The sequence below is a fragment of the Quercus robur genome, chromosome 2 (assembly GCF_932294415.1).
Source record: "Quercus robur chromosome 2, dhQueRobu3.1, whole genome shotgun sequence".
In the NCBI taxonomy this organism is placed as follows: domain Eukaryota; kingdom Viridiplantae; phylum Streptophyta; class Magnoliopsida; order Fagales; family Fagaceae; genus Quercus; species Quercus robur.
The window spans coordinates 35,490,401-35,506,068 of record NC_065535.1 but is presented as its reverse complement, the minus strand read 5'-3'; the positions used below and the strand labels follow the sequence as shown (position 1 = coordinate 35,506,068).

Below are 15,668 nucleotides of genomic sequence, written 5' to 3'. Positions count from 1 at the left end.
AAATATATTATCAAGTCCTTAAATTAAGCCCTGGCCAAGGATCTTTTGCTGCTATCTTCTAGGCTATGCAGTTAGCTATTTCAGAGAATTTCCCAAGCATCATAGTGGAAAGGGGCTCAAGGATATTCATTGATGCTCTAAATAGTTGAAAACTTCTAGTCTATATCCAAACATAATTTTTAATGCTTTCAAACTTAGGAATGTGTTCTCTTTTTATTCTTTTTTAGTTGGGTTAAAAGAGAGCTAAATGGTGTAGTCCCTGCTATGGCCCAATGTCCCTTTGATGCTAATGGTCTTTTATGTTGTACTAACTCTTCCCTCCAGCTGTTTCTTGCTCTTACTAATGAAATTTGGTTTTAGCCGAAAAAGAAAAAGAAAAAAAAAGTTCTTATATTAAGGGGCTAAAGTCCAGCTACGCATAACCAGAAAGAAAGCACAACTTTGCCAATATCAATCAGCAATAGAGAACAAAAATATGGACAAGTTAACACAAAAAGAAAAAAAATTCCAGGTTTTTCTTAAATGGTTACAAATGCCCAACTCTTCTACCACAGAGAGTGGATTCAATTGCACCCATTAGAAAAGAAAGCAAGACCATGCTCTAAACCTATCCCTCAAGAAGAGCCCTGTACTCTTCCTATGCCCACACTAACAAAACTAACGCCCCATCACAACTTCATCAAAATTCCAGTCTCTCACAAGATCCCTTCTCACAGCACGGCTTCGGACAAGACGTGGGGCACCCACCATTCCATTGTTGCTTGGAATTGTTGGTTGTGGACTCACTTTGGATGATGATGCGATACAAGAGTTCGCCGCTAAGGGTATTAGGGATGACTTCCTTGCTAAGCAGTTGGCAATAGCTGAACATCTCCCATCATTGTCAGAACTTGAAACGGAGTAACTCCTGAAAGAATGTGATGGACTTTCTACGCTGTGACACACAAGACATGCCAGACTCATATTTCAACTCTTGGACAGTCTTCTACTGCTAAAGTTGTCTGCTGTATGCCAAAACAAAACAAAGAAACGGTCAGAATTCTATAATGAGTGAAAATTTAAATTTGACATGTTGTAGAGGGAGAATATATAGGCGTCATAACTTGAGGCTCAAATGTGCTCCAAAAGGATCAAGAATGGAGCATATTTCAATTTTTAACCACTAACAGCCATCAAGGATGATAAAATCCAACATCCAAGAACTTGGGACAGACCAGCAAAGTGAATTGTGAAATTCAATACTGCAGACTTCCGTTTGTTGTTCAAATAGGAGTTTTTTTTATAATTTTTTTTAAGGGTAAGTTACACACATGCTCATTGGGTTTTGAACTCACAACCTCACCCTCCATCCATTATTATGGGAGGAGAAAGTGCCAATTGAGCTATAGCTGGTAAATAGGAGTATTGTTTTATGTGGCTGACATAACACTAAACAAGTTTGCATATATATACATCTGAACTTTAGTAACAGCATACGTTAAGAAAACAGTGCTAGGAGAAAAAGTTATAAGCAGTCCTGTCTCTCTCTCTCTCTCTCTCTCTCTCTCTCAAACACAATTGTAGAACCAAGCACACAAAATATCATATGCTCTCATCACCAGAAATGGTCAATTGGTACTTCCTCCTCCCATAATAATGGATGGAGGGTGAGGTCGTGAGTTCAAAACCAACTAATGAACCAAGGAAAAAAAAAACAATCAAATTGACAGCAAGATTGCTTGCTGGTAGACTCAATTCCTCCTTTCATTTTCTAATCTGTTTTTGCACCCTCCAAAGCTTGTTCACAACAATGTTGAAGCACACTGCAAATTACTATTACCTGTTTAATAAGGTCATAAATATGGAAGACACTGCAATCTATCCATGTGTGATACACCATTTAAGAAAAAGAATCTCTGTCATGGATTTAAAATCAGACAGCACCACCAATCAGTCAGATGAATTGCCTTGCATTTAACTTTAAGTGCTATAGTTTCATTCAAGGTCCAGAAGTGAATATAAATGAACCACGCAAAAAGTTCTCATACCTAATCTCTTGCACCATTATTATTCAGGGTTTAAAAAATCAGCTCACAATTAAAGCAAAAAGTATACCTGTTTAGCTCTTAGTCTTTTTGATGAAAGTTGCAATTATTGCTAACAATGCAGACTAAAACGAAGCATTCAACTTCAAATAAGGAAGCTCAATCAGTTAACCAATCTTTTTTGTCTAGAACTACTGTTAGACTCATAAAATCTCCAACCTTACTCTTCATTAGCAACCTTCCAACCTTTGGATATCTTAACTTGTTTCAGTTAAGATATCCAAAGGCACCAAATACCTTTTAAATACAACTATGACCTTTATATAAAATACCATGCTGATGTGATACTCATAGCAGAGGAATAAATAATGATACATAGAAAGGGAGGGAATGACGCATGTACAATTAGAAATCACTCCATAGTTGCAGTCTGATAACTTGGGTGTCATAAGTAGACCCCGGAAGTGTCAGTGACCTCTCAGTTGATTGGCACCTCTGGCACCTTTAGTAAGCTTGGGTTCAAAACCAACTGGGAGCAAAGTCCCCCCTTTATGTAGCAAAAAAAAGTAGACCCCAAAAGTGTACAAGAATGATGTTGTGTCTTTTTGGTACTTTGGTTTATGTTTTCAAAAACTTTTTTTTTTCCTTCAAAATAGAACAGATGCAAAAAGCGTTGCAAAACATGTTTTCAGAATTTTTTTAAAGAAAACCAATCTTGAAAGCAGCCTTTTTTTCCCTTTTTGTTTTTGGATTCCTAAATTATACATCATATTGTGGATCTTGAACTCATAACCTTCACCCTAACCCTCCACCACACTATCTTGGGAGCAGAAAGTGAAATTTGAACTATTTGATCTACAGCTCATTGGCACTATTCTTGAAAACGACCTGTTTTCAGAGGAATTTGAGGTTGATGTTTTCTGAAACCGTTTTTTCTATCTGATAGGGGGAGAAATAAAATCATTGGAAATATCATGCATGTTATTATCTTTTGTTCTCTTAAAACAGTTTTTAAAATTGTAAAAACACAAGCAAATAGTAACAAACCATTCCAACCTAATTTGAAATATGTATAAAAGATTCGCAACACAGAAGTCATAATAAATTGAAGTTACTGAACCCAAAAAAAAAAAAAAATCTTAAGACCATTTATTCCTACTTGAACATATCACACGTAATAACCATAATTTCTATGCCTAATACTTGGGAGTTGGGAATGGACGCAACAGCGGTTAGTGAGCACAGGTTTTTTGCCAAAGGTTTTGTCCTAAAGAAAGCAGCAAAAGGGTTGTTTTGGAAACTTTGATAACAAGCTTGCTAAGTTTGTCCTTCACATCAGTAGTTGTTATGTTGATTCTTAATTTTTTGTAAATTATTAAACATTATGAGAATGTTAAAATAATGGTTAAACGACTAAATTCATTATTCCCTATTAGCTTAAGCTTTTGGGATATGTGGTAATTTATCATGATATTAGAATAGGTGGTTTGAGTTTGAACCCTATCACCACTCTACCTCCTATTTAAAAAGTTAAAAATCCCGCTTGTAGTACCCCACTTACAAAGGGCGGAGTCTGGTCACACATGAGGGGGGAAAGTTAGATTAATGGTTAAATGATTAAATTCACTGTTTCCTAATAGCTTAAACTTTTGGGATAAAGTGCTAGATTGTCAATGCAAAATCATTGTAACCTTGGATATGGAAGATGAAAAATGAGGAACAATGACAATTCAACTGTCTCCCCATCAGTTTTATTATTCACACAAGTGCATCATCTATTTATGGCAGGAAGAGATGCCATCTGATCCAAATACCATATTTGCCGAGTCCCAAATAAATGTTGACAATTAGACATGCTATATACATACCTAAGCATGTAACCAAAAATGATTTAACTACCATATCAGCAGTGAACAAACTAGGTCATGATCGAATTGACATAATGAAATGCTCATATAAACCAATGAAGCACACTGTAAAAGTCTGGCTCTTTCTAATGAAGCTCTGTATTTCTCTTCCCAAGTTAAGCAACAAGACTTAGTGATCCAATATAAGACAACTTTTTTGTCACTAGCAATCACCCTGAAACTGAAGATTAATTCCTAAAATTATTGTCAAATACGCCAATCTTGTAAAGAGTAGAGACCCATTAACCTAAATCATAAAATCCTAACAAAAGCATACAAAAATCTTGTACCCAATTACTCTGCAATCAAAACAAAGAAAACCCATATGGAAAAAAAAGCAATCTTGCACTTGAATCTACAACAATCGAGTGAAAAAGACTAACTTTTCAAAATAAAAACAACAAAACCAAATTAAATTAAGAAACAAAAGCATGCATACATAACAAAACATACTTAAATAAGATCCAACCAGAGACTTGCATCGGGTTTGATCAGATAATATAAAGAAAGAAAGTTATAAGTTGGGTGAGGGATTGAGATCTGAGAAACAAACCTGTTAGTGTTTGTCTGTCTCTGTCTGACTTTCCAGTCTTAGGTGGTACTATGTTGAGGTGATGATAGAGGATTTTGATAATTGATTCCTGGTACTGAGATGTGCAAAGGATCTAAGTAAAACTAAAAGTACTAGTAAAGTAGTAGTAGACTTCAATCTTATACTTAGATATGGAAAAGGAGCAGAGACCATAGGGCGATTAGAATATATGTATGTAAGATGAGTTGTTTTTTTTGTTTGTTTGTTCTTTTGTTGTTGTTGTTGTTGTGTGTGTGTGTGTGTGTGTGTGTGTGGGGAGAATCATGTTTGAAAGATGAAGGAAATATGTGCTATTTTAGGTCTTTTTTTAAACTTATTATTATTTATTTTTGGCTTAATTTTATATTTAGTTCTTACTTTTCAACCTTTATCCATAATTAAAAAGTGTTGAAAAGATTTCATTTTAGTCTCTCATATTTTTTATATTATTATTTACTATTGTTTCTCCTTTGTGGTTATCAAAATTGCTGAAATTTCACCAAACAAACTCAAAGCAAGAATCTATCTTTTCAAAAATTAAAAAAAAAACTCAAAAAAAGAAGAATTAATGGTACCTTTACGTATATTTCAAAATTGTCGAAAAAATTTCATTTTAATGTCAGTTTAGAACAGCTTATTTAGCTAAAACTGAAAACTTTTTTGTCGAAAGTATAAAAATAGGTTAAAAAATAGGCTGAATAATACAGTGGGATCCATTAATAGTATCAAAAAGTGCAATGAGACCCATGAATATTAGCAAAAATAAGCTAAAAAATTCAGTTCATCCCAAACACACACTTGGTATGCGTTTGGCTCCAGCTTAAAAAACTAACTTATTTTACTATTCAGCTTATTTTTGCTACTATTTATGGGCCCTATAGCACTTTTTTGTAGTATTCATGAGTCTCACTATATTATTTCAATTAACTTAACTTTTATGTTTAGTACTTTTAGCAAAAAGTTTTCACTTTTAGCAAAATAAACGAATCCCAAACAAACTCTTAGTCTTAGACTTTTTATGTTAGCGTTGAAAAGGTCTTTGTCCCTAATTGTTGCTTCCTCTCTGTTTTTATCAAAATTCCTAAGATTTGGCAAAACAAATTCAAGTCAAAATCATAGCAAGAATTAACATTAACAACATGTCCGGAAGGTTTCTAAATTTGCCATCTCCTCTTCATTTTAAGAAGAATTTTTTTTATTGGAAATAGATTTTACTTAATTTGCCTCTCTTTAAAAAAAAAAAAGAAAATTGTACCAACACTTTTAAAAAATACTAATGTCTAATTTTTTTTCTTGTATTATTTAATTTTCTTGCCATATAAAACTCATTAAATTTAATAGCATATGCTTAAGAGAGTGTATTGTGTGTAGTATAACTTGTCCCACCTACCCTTAAAAGTTACCATGATTTTTGAGTGGAATTGTGGTGTGCCTTTGTGCTAGAACCTTTTTCCCTCTCTTTTGTGTGTATGTGTGTGTGTTTGTTTCTCATAAAAAAAAAAAAAAAAGCATATGCTTCTAAAAAATACAAGTAAATCTCATTAGTAAATACTTTTACTTTTTTCATGTTAACATGTATAGTGTTGTGGGCTTTAGACCCAACTAGATTACTTGTATAGTACACATTCTTGTACTACACTCTTACTTGTACTGCACTCATGTCTCCTATATAAAGACACTCATGTATATTCTTTCATGCTTGAGAAATACAATATACAATAATTCAGTATTTCTAACATGGTATCAGAGCCAGGTTCTGACCTTGTCTTAGCAGTGTTGCCTTTATTAGTGTGACTCCATTCTCAACATCGCTTCCACCATCACAGCAGCCGTCGCAGTCTCTCGTCGTTGAACCTTCGACGTCTTCCAGCTGTCGTCCTTGGGTTCTGGACCTGCAGTTGCCGTTGTTAAAGAGTTTCACACTGCACAGACCACTGCCCCTTGCATCACCGCTGCAAATATTGCTCCGATTACGTTTGTGAAGGTACCATTGAGATCGTCTTGCCCTGATCTACATATTCGTGGAAGCCTTGACTCCATTGAAGACTGCACGCGCCTCCACGCGCCGCTCAAAGGTTCTGTTCCGCATCTCATGCGCCCCACGCGCCTTCCACGCACCACTGCACAACTGGGTTTTTCCTAATGCGCTCCCACACGTCGCATCTCCAGGTTATGCGCCCCTCACGCGCCTCAAGCTCCCGCTGACGTCATTGCTGACGTCATCCATGTCAGCCATAGTTGCGCCGTTGCTAACGTCACTTGCTTGCGTCAGCTGCTGACGTCATCATTTGACTTCTGAGGGTTTGACCGTTGAATTTAGCAAGTTTGACCGTTGACTTTCCTAAGGTTGACCGTTGACTTTTTTCCAGGGTTGACTTTTTGCAGTCCAGGTGCTCCTTTCCAAGTTTTTCATGTAGATTTCATTTTTACAGTCATTTTTTTTTTTTTTTTTTTTTTGCATATTTTGCTTCTAAATGAAGAATAAGGATAAGTCTTCTTCCTTTTGCAACAACCGTCACCAACAATCCAGCAAACATTTTTGCAATTTTTGTAAACGTTTTGGCCACAATATTGAGACTTGCTATCATCGCAACAAATCAGCTATTTCAATTTCTATTGCTATTGTTGCTAACACTAAGAGTGTCTAACTAATGGCTCCCGTCTCTACACAGTCTCAGTCTTTTGGATCCATTTTCACCATTTCCAGAGATGACCTTATAAACATCATCGCTAATGTCATTCGTATGGTTGGTAATGCATCTTATTCCTCTTCTCTCTCAGCTTTATCTGGTATGTCTCCTACCTTTTAGCTTATGGATTCTGCTCATTGCAATCACATGACACCTCACTTGTCTTTATTTTCTGAACTTAAACCTGCACCACACCCTCTTCATATTCGCACAGCAAATGGTTCCACTAAGGCTATTCAGCGGTTCTTTGACCCGTCTAAACCAACCGGGTCCGACCGACCCGAATCCCAACGGGTCGACCTGAAACCTATAGTGAGTCGGATTCAGGTGTGCTTCTTTCAAAACCCGATTATTCGGTTCGGGTAGCGGTTTAAGGAAAAAAAAAACCCGTATTACTCGACTTGACCGATATTTAAAAAAAAATTTAAAAAAAAAGGTAATTCAAGGATTTAGGAACTCGTGAAGACTGAAGAGAGAAGATTGATTGGACTTAAAGCACTGAGTTTTTTTAGTTTTACACGCAAAGTCTCAAATCAACAGCCTGTTGCTAAGACTTTTACATGCAAAGCCTAAGAGTGATTGGACTAAACACTATATCTACACATTTACACTGGTGGGATGAACCATGGCTGTGCGATTTGAGCGTGATTAACAGTCTTTATCCTTCTGAAGATCAACAAAATCATTCTCACACAGTTACACACAAAAGAAAATCAAAGAAAATCACACAAAATCTCTCTTCAAAGGTTCAGAACGGCTAACCCTCAAATCATAATCAATTTTACACTTCCCCAAGCCATGGCCGGTTACCCTCCCTCAGCCTCAAGAGGCCCTCAACCCTCATCTCTTTCTCTTTTAAATCAATCTGATTCTTCTCTCTGTTCTAATTTTCTCTGCTTTCTAGTCTCAAGGGCTGATTCAAAATCTCTCTTATTTTTTGAAACACTTGACTTCACTCCAACTCTCTAAGTCTCCACGACTCCCAAGTCTCCAACGGACCAAACACCAAACCTTGCTGGTTCTCATCTTCACACGTATCCTTGCTAAGTAGAGGATCGGAGTGTTATCACTGGTCCGTCGCACCAATGGCATCGTCCGCCGCCTTTCTGCCTTCAAGCTCGGCGACCGTGGTTTCGCTTTCCTCGGCAACTGGTTCGTGTTGCACAAACAACCTTAAAAATCTATTCTTTCACTTTTTTATTAGTTATTTAGATTCTTCTGATTGTTTTTTGATGCTTTTAAGATTATTTGATTGCCTTATTGTATAAAGAGTGGTGAGGATTTAACGAATAATACAGACACCAAACAAAGTTTGTAACTTTTTGAAGTAAAAATATATTTGAGGTGACGGATTGTGATTAGTGCACTGTTACTTTTATTATACATCTGCATCAACATTTGTGAAAAGTGAGACATTACAACAAATAGGCAGTGAGTTTGAGCGCAAGCACCTCCTTTCCATGTAAGAACACTGTGATGTTGAGGAAGTTTGTTCAAAAACCATTGGCTATGTGTAACTAAGCAATCTTAAAAAAAAAAGAAAAATAGAAAAAAAAAAGAAAAAAAGAAAAAAAAGAGAAAGAGAGAACAAACTAAAGACAATGAGAGATTACTTCAACTGAAGTTGTGTCTATGATCTGGCTTTATAAAAAAAAAAGGTTTGGGAAAATGTTTTGGGCCTCCATGTTTTGAACAAGGACAATTTCTTCAAATGCTTATAGTTATATCAGTTCTTAGTTTTGTCTTGACTCTTAAACATACATACTTGTAATTTAAATGAAATCATGAAGTGCCATGTAATTTACCTAGATATAGAACACTGAGTGTTAAATGAAATTAGTACTTGTGAAGTCAATTCTTATGCATAATGATATTTCTTATTCTAAAAAGCTCCAGTGTATGTGACTTTGCCCTTTAAGAGGTCAACTACAATGATCTTTCTTAGTATTAGTTTTTTTATGGTTGTTTGCTAATGCTTAAATTTGATGTCTTTAGGTTATGGAACCCTCTAGTGATGCCCCCCCCCCCCTTCCCAAACAACACCCGTGGCCCAAGCTGAACCTGCTGTCCAAGCTGAACCTGTTGCCACTCCAACTAATGCTGAGGCACTTCCACCTAAACCTAATGATAAAACCAAGGTGAGTGAGATAGTTGCTGATTGTGGTAATAATAGGAAAAAGTCTACTGCTTGGGATCATTTTGAAAAAATAAAAATTAGTGAGGGTCAATATAAGGTTGTTTGCCATTATTGGCAAAAAACTTACCATGCTAATAGTAAGGGTCATGGTACTACTAATTTATTGAATCATACACCAAACTATGTTAAGAACCCTAATAGAGCTTCACTTAAAGGGCAACAAACCTTAGCATTTGAACCCAAAATGAATGGGGAGGAAGGGTTTCAGCTTGTACCAACAGCCTTTACTGTTGAGGCTTCTAGGAAGGCACTCACTGAAATGATTATAATAGACGAGTTGCCTTTTAGGTTTGTTGAAGGATATGGGTTTCAAAGATATTCAACAACCTTACAATCTAAGTTGCAAATTAGGGATATCCCATCTCATCAAACTGTGGCTAGGGATGTGATTAGCATTTATGGTGTTGAGAGAGAGAAACTAAGGGAAGCCTTGAAAGGTCGTAGGGTGTGCCTTACTATGGACACATGGACTAGTATTCAAAATCTAAATTATATGTCCCTCACAAGTCATTTTATTAATGATGATTGGAACTTGCATAAGAGAATTTTGAATTTTTGTCAAGTGGAAGACCATAGGGGGGAGACTATAGGTAGAAAGATTGAGAAGTGATTGCGTGAGTGGGGTGTTGATGGCATATTCACCTTGACAGTGGATAATGCTTCCTCTAATGGTACTACCATTAAATTTTTACAAACAGTAACTAAAGATTGGAAAGGGACTGTTTTAGAACATGAGTTCTTGCACATGAGGTGTTGTGCACATATCTTAAATCTGATTGTGGGAGATGGTTTAAAAGAAATTGATGCATCCATTGCTAGGGTGCGTGAAGCGGTGAGGTATGTGAAGTCCTCACCAAATAGAAATCAAACTTTTAGGAGTATTATGGAGAGATTAGGTATTGAATCCAAGTTTTTACTAAGTCTTGATGTACCTACTAGGTGGAACTCTACCTATCTCATATTAGATATTGCTGAAAAATTTGAGAAAGTGTTCCTAAGAAAAGACTTTGAGGATGATAGCTATTCTTCATACTTTTTGAACAAGGAAAATAGTGTTGGTTTGGGATCTCCTTGTGGGGTTGATTTTCAAAATTGTAGGACATTTGTGGGTTTCTTGAAACTTTTTAACAATGCAACAAAAAAGTTCTCCGATTCTTTGTATGTGACTTCAAATACCTTCTTTGATGAGATGTTTATGATTCAAGAGAATATTGCTCATTTAATTAAATCTCAAAATCATCTCTTGAAAAACATGGCAACTAAAATGGAAGCTAAATTTGAAAAGTACTGGGGGAAGGGGGATAAAATTAATAAGCTTTTGTATGTGGCTGTGGTTCTTGATCCAAGGAAGAAAATGAGGTTTTTGAAGTTTTCTTTTTCTGAAATTTATGGGGATGAAGTGGCTGATGAGATGGTTGATTTGGTGAGGAATTTCATGGATAGGTTAAATGATGATTACTCTAGGGTTGATTCACCAAATGTGGTACTACCAAGTGAGAATGGGAGGACACACATGGAAGGTAATACAATTGGTTGTAGTGATCCATATGTGATGGTTAATTCACGATATGAGCGGTTTTTAGAGGCTGAGAATATAGGGTGTAGCAATGAGATTGAAAAATATTTGGCTGAAAATTGTGAGAGTAGAAGGGATGTGAAATTTGAGATTTTGGGGTGGTGGAAAGCCAATTCAGATAGGTACCAAGAGCTGTCCAAAATGGCTAAGGATGTGCTGGCTGTACTTATTTCTACGGTTGCTTCTGAATCAACTTTTAGTACCGGAGGGCGCATACTTGATCCATTTCGAAGTTCACTCTCCCCTTTTATGGTTCAAAATCTTGTTTGTGCTCAAAATTGGCTGTAAGCCCATGTCCCAATTTCTTTTTGCAAGTCAAAGGACGAGATGGAGGCCTTGGAGGATGAATTTCATGAATTAGGTAATATGTTTAACTTCCAATCTTCTTGTCTACTAAGTGTTATTAAATGTGTCATATACTTGAGCAAAATTTAATCTATTGTTTCAATTTTTTCTTTTCTAGTTTTAAATCAAGCAACAACAGCAGCAAGTTCTAGTTCCTATTCAAACAAAGGTGGTACTCGTACCATAGTTAATATTGATGAATGATCACTGATTGGGTATGTTTTTGCCCTTATAATTTTTGTTCATATTGGTTACTTCCCTTTTGGTTATTTTGTAGCTCTTGTTCTTTGTCTTTATATATTATTGATAAATATTTTTTTTCCCTTGTATTGTAGGAGGATGGAAGGTCGCCTTTTGTATAGGAGGCATTTTTTTGGATATATTTTGAAGCTTTTTTGGACAGATGTGTAGCTTTTCTAATTATACATGAACTCTTGTCTTGCTTAGAGGAAGGAAAACTTAGCATCTGTGTAGGCTTTCCTTTCTATAAGTTATGGACTTGTTAACTATAGATAATAGAGTAGTTCTTTACTGCCTTAGGAAAGCTATTTTTTGGAAATACTTATAGTATTTCATAATTGTAACTTATTATATATACTGCTGGGAATATTGCCTACTGCTTTGGTAGTTTACTGCCATGTGCACTAACTACCTTCTCTGCTGCCTCTATGGCTTTATATATCAAATTATGAAGATGTAGTATTTTTAGTAGTGCTTGCATCCTGTGTGGTTCTGGAAATTTATTTGATGTGTGGAATGGTTGGTAGGTACTGGGTATGTTTTCACCTTGACAGATTGATGAATGTGGAAACAAAATGGTACTGCCCAGGCCTTAAGGCTTAGGCAATTTGGAAAATATTTGTTATAATGTGTGGATGATTAACAGGTGGTAACAAAATGATATTGTGTTTTTATTTGTTTGATTAATGCCTAGGTTTTACATTCTATTGATGTCTAACAGGTACCCAGGTTTTACTTTGAATTCATACTCAATATCTGGGAAGTATGAATTTGGAGTTTTGGACAAATTCAAGTAGAGATGAAGGCCCATTTTAAAAGAAATTTAGTAAAAAACAGGCCCAATCTGATATGTCAAGCTTCAAAAACTATTAATTCCTTGAAAAGCCCAATAATTTCGGTTGGAAAGGCCCAAAAAAATTAAATCCAATAAAATTTACGGAAAGGCCCAATAAGAGGTCCAACCCGCCAAACCGTTGAATCTGACCTGTTCCAACCGATGATCCAACCTGGCGGGTCTAACCCATATTTCGGTTAATTGTGGGTCAGTTTTTCAATGACCTGACCCAATCGGGTCGAGTGCGAGTTGGGCCCAAACCCAGGTTGACTCGACTCGTGGATAGCCCTAGGTTCCACAATGTCTGGTCATAATATAGGTTTCGTTTCGACCTCCAACCTCTTAGTTCCTGGGGTCTTTAATGTTCTTGACCTTTCTTACAATTTATTCTCTGCAGGACAATTAGCTGAGTTGGGTTATCGTATTATCTTTGATTATTCTGGGTGTATTGTGCAGGATTCAAGGACAGGACAGGAGCTTGGGACCAGTCCTAGAGTTGGGCGTATGTTTCCCATGGACAACCTTTATCTTCCACTTGTTGCTCCTGTTTCTGTTACTGCAACTGCTGCAGTTTCTTCTGTTCCCTCCCTTGCACTTTGGCATGCTCGACTTGGTCACGCATCTTCCTCTCGAGTACAACAATTAGCTTCTAAAGGTTTGTTAGGTTCAGTGTCTACAGAAAATTTTGATTGTGTCTCATGTCAGTTAGGAAAACAACCAGCTTTGCCTTTCAATACTAGTGAATCAATATCCACTGATATCTTTGACCTTATTCATTCTGATGTTTGGGGGCCTTCCTCTGTCTCTAGTATTGGTGGGTCTCAATATTTTGTTGTCTTTATTGATGATTACTCTTGCTATAGTTGGATTTTTAATATGAAACATCGTTCTGAATTATTGCAAGTATATTCTAATTTTGCAAAAATGGTTGAAACTCAATTTTCCAAACGCATCAAAATTTTTCGATTTGATAATGCTCTTGAGTACACTCAATATGCTTTCCAAGCTGTTTTGCATTCCTATGGCACTGTTCATCAACTAACTTGTCCAGGTACCTCTCAGCAAAATGGTAGAGTCGAACGAAAATTTTGTCATATTCTTGACACTGTTCGTGCTCTCCTTCTCTCTGCCAAAGTTTCTGCTCATTTTTGGAGCAAAGCTGCACTTTATGTTGTTCATACTATTAATCACATTCCAAGTCCTGTTATCCAAAATCAAACTCCATATGAGCGCCTTTTTGGGTCACCTCCAGACTATCACCATCTTCGCTCCTTCGGTTCTGCTTATTTCATTCCTTTTCAGCCACATGAGCATAAGAAACTTGGGCCTCAGTCAAGGCTTTGTTGTTTTCTTGGCTATGGCAAAACTCAAAAGGGGTATCGGTGTTATGATCCTATCTCTCATCGTCTTCGTATCTCCCGCAATGTTGTCTTTTGGGAACATCGCCTCTTTGTCGAGCTCTCTCACTTCTGTGCCTCCCTATCTTCCTCCTCTATCTTAGATTTTTTTTCAGATGAGGCACATATTCCTTCTGTAACTGCTTTTGATCCTTCTGTAGTTGCTCCTGATTCTCCTGTAGACTTCTCTATCCAACCACCAGATATCATTAATCCCTTTCCTAGTTCACCCTTTAATGAACAGGTGGAAGATGAACAGGTTGAAGACGAGTTACCTAACCCCAACCCTGAACTTGGGTCCCTTACTCCTACTCCACCTGAAGATCTTGCACAAGACATTCCACCTCGTCACTCAACTCGGGTAAGATCCATTCCTGCACATTTACTTGACTATCATTGCTACACTGCCCTTGCTATATTACACGAGCCTCACACCTATCGTGAGGCTTCTACTAACCCTTTATAACAGATTGCAATGAAAGAGGAACTTGATGTATTATCTAAAAACCATACTGACACTCTCCCCTGGGAAATCTATGGTTGGTTGTAAATGGATCTACAAGATTAAGACTCGCTCTGATGGGTCCATTGAGTGGTACAAAGCTTGTTTCGTTGCAAAAGGTTTTACACAGGAGTATGGGATTGATTATGAAGAGACCTTTGCTTCGGTTGCTCGTATCTCATTTGTTTGTGCCCTTTTAGCTGTTGTTGTTGCCAGTAAATGAGACATTTTTCAAATGGATGTCAAAAATGCATTCCTTAATGGGGATTTAAGTGAAGAAGTTTATATGCAACCTCCTCCTGGTCTCTCTATTGACTCCAATAAGGTTTGTCACCTTTGACGTGCACTTTATGACCTTAAACAAGCTCCACGAGCTTGGTTTGCCAAATTCAGCTCTACCATCTCTCGCTTGGGTTACATGGCCAGTCATTATAATTTTGCCTTATTTCTTCATCGCACTGACAAATGCACTATTTTACTTCTCTTGTATGTGGATGATATGATCATAACTGGTGATGACCTCAGTAGCATTCAAGAACTCAAGGATTTTCTTAGTCAGCAATTTGAGATGAAAGATCTTGGACATCTCAGCTACTTCTTAGGTCTTGAAATCACTTATTCTACAGATGGACTTTATATTACTCAAGCCAAGTATGCCTCTGAACTTTTGTCTCGAGTTGAACTCACTGATAGCAAGATTGTTGACACTCCAATTGAGCTTAATGCGCATCTGACTCCTTCAGGAGGGAAACCATTGTCTAATCCCTCTTTTTATAGACGCTTGGTTGGCAGCCTAGTTTATCTCACTGTCACTCATCCAGACATTTCCTATGCTGTTCACCAAGTGAGCCAGTAACTGTCTGCTCCATGATCGACTCACTATGCTGCTGTTCTGCGTATTCTTCAATACTTAAAGGGCACTTTCTTCCATGATCTTTTCTACTCTGCTCAGACTCCTCTTATTCTCCGTGCATTTTTTGATGCTGATTGGGCAGAAGATCCCACTGATCGCAGGTTCACCACTGGTTATTGTTTTCTTCTTTGATTTCTTGGCGAAGTAAGAAACAAACTTATGTGGCCCGTTTTAGTACTGAAGTAGAATATCATGCCCTTACTGATACCACATTTGAGCTCCTTTGGCTACAATGGTTTCTCAAAGACTTAGGTGTGTCTACATCCTCTGCTACTTCTCTTTATTGTGACCACCAGAGTGCCATTCATATTACTCACAATGATGTCTTCCATGAACGGATTAAACACACTGAGATCGATTATCATTTTATCCGTTATCATCTTGTCCATGGTGCTCTCAAGCTAATCTCAGTCTCCTCTAAAGATCAACTTGTAGATATTTTTACCAAGTCACATCCTAAAGGACGCTTTC

At 37.0% G+C, this 15,668-nt stretch overlaps 2 protein-coding genes and 1 long non-coding RNA gene across 4 annotated transcripts; 2 read left to right on the top strand and 1 right to left on the bottom strand.

The window, feature by feature from the left end:
• Positions 1-369: 369 nt before the first annotated feature.
• On the bottom strand, positions 370-4,737 carry LOC126713511 (uncharacterized). 2 transcript variants are annotated; one of them, XM_050413269.1, is made up of 2 exons: positions 4,485-4,737; positions 370-1,004 (listed from the first exon to the last, which is right to left on the bottom strand). In XM_050413269.1, exon 2 carries the CDS (start codon positions 961-963, stop codon positions 658-660), a length of 306 nt encoding a protein of 101 aa, XP_050269226.1. In that variant the 5' UTR covers positions 964-1,004; positions 4,485-4,737; the 3' UTR covers positions 370-657. The 2 variants fall into 2 exon arrangements, with proteins under 2 accessions (XP_050269226.1, XP_050269225.1); XM_050413268.1 differs by having other exon boundaries at positions 370-1,001; positions 4,485-4,733.
• Positions 4,738-9,573: 4,836 nt separating this feature from the next.
• On the top strand, positions 9,574-11,186 carry LOC126698310 (zinc finger BED domain-containing protein RICESLEEPER 1-like). The gene is made up of 4 exons (XM_050395458.1): positions 9,574-9,862; positions 10,040-10,226; positions 10,329-11,118; positions 11,166-11,186. The coding sequence occupies exons 1-4, from the start codon at positions 9,574-9,576 to the stop codon at positions 11,184-11,186; spliced, it is 1,287 nt and encodes a 428-aa protein (XP_050251415.1).
• A 52-nt stretch (positions 11,187-11,238) lies between these two features.
• Positions 11,239-11,677, top strand: LOC126706447 (uncharacterized). The gene is made up of 3 exons (XR_007648594.1): positions 11,239-11,326; positions 11,429-11,525; positions 11,646-11,677. It is a non-coding gene; the product is annotated as an uncharacterized LOC126706447 (long non-coding RNA).
• The last annotated feature ends 3,991 nt before the right edge of the window (positions 11,678-15,668 follow it).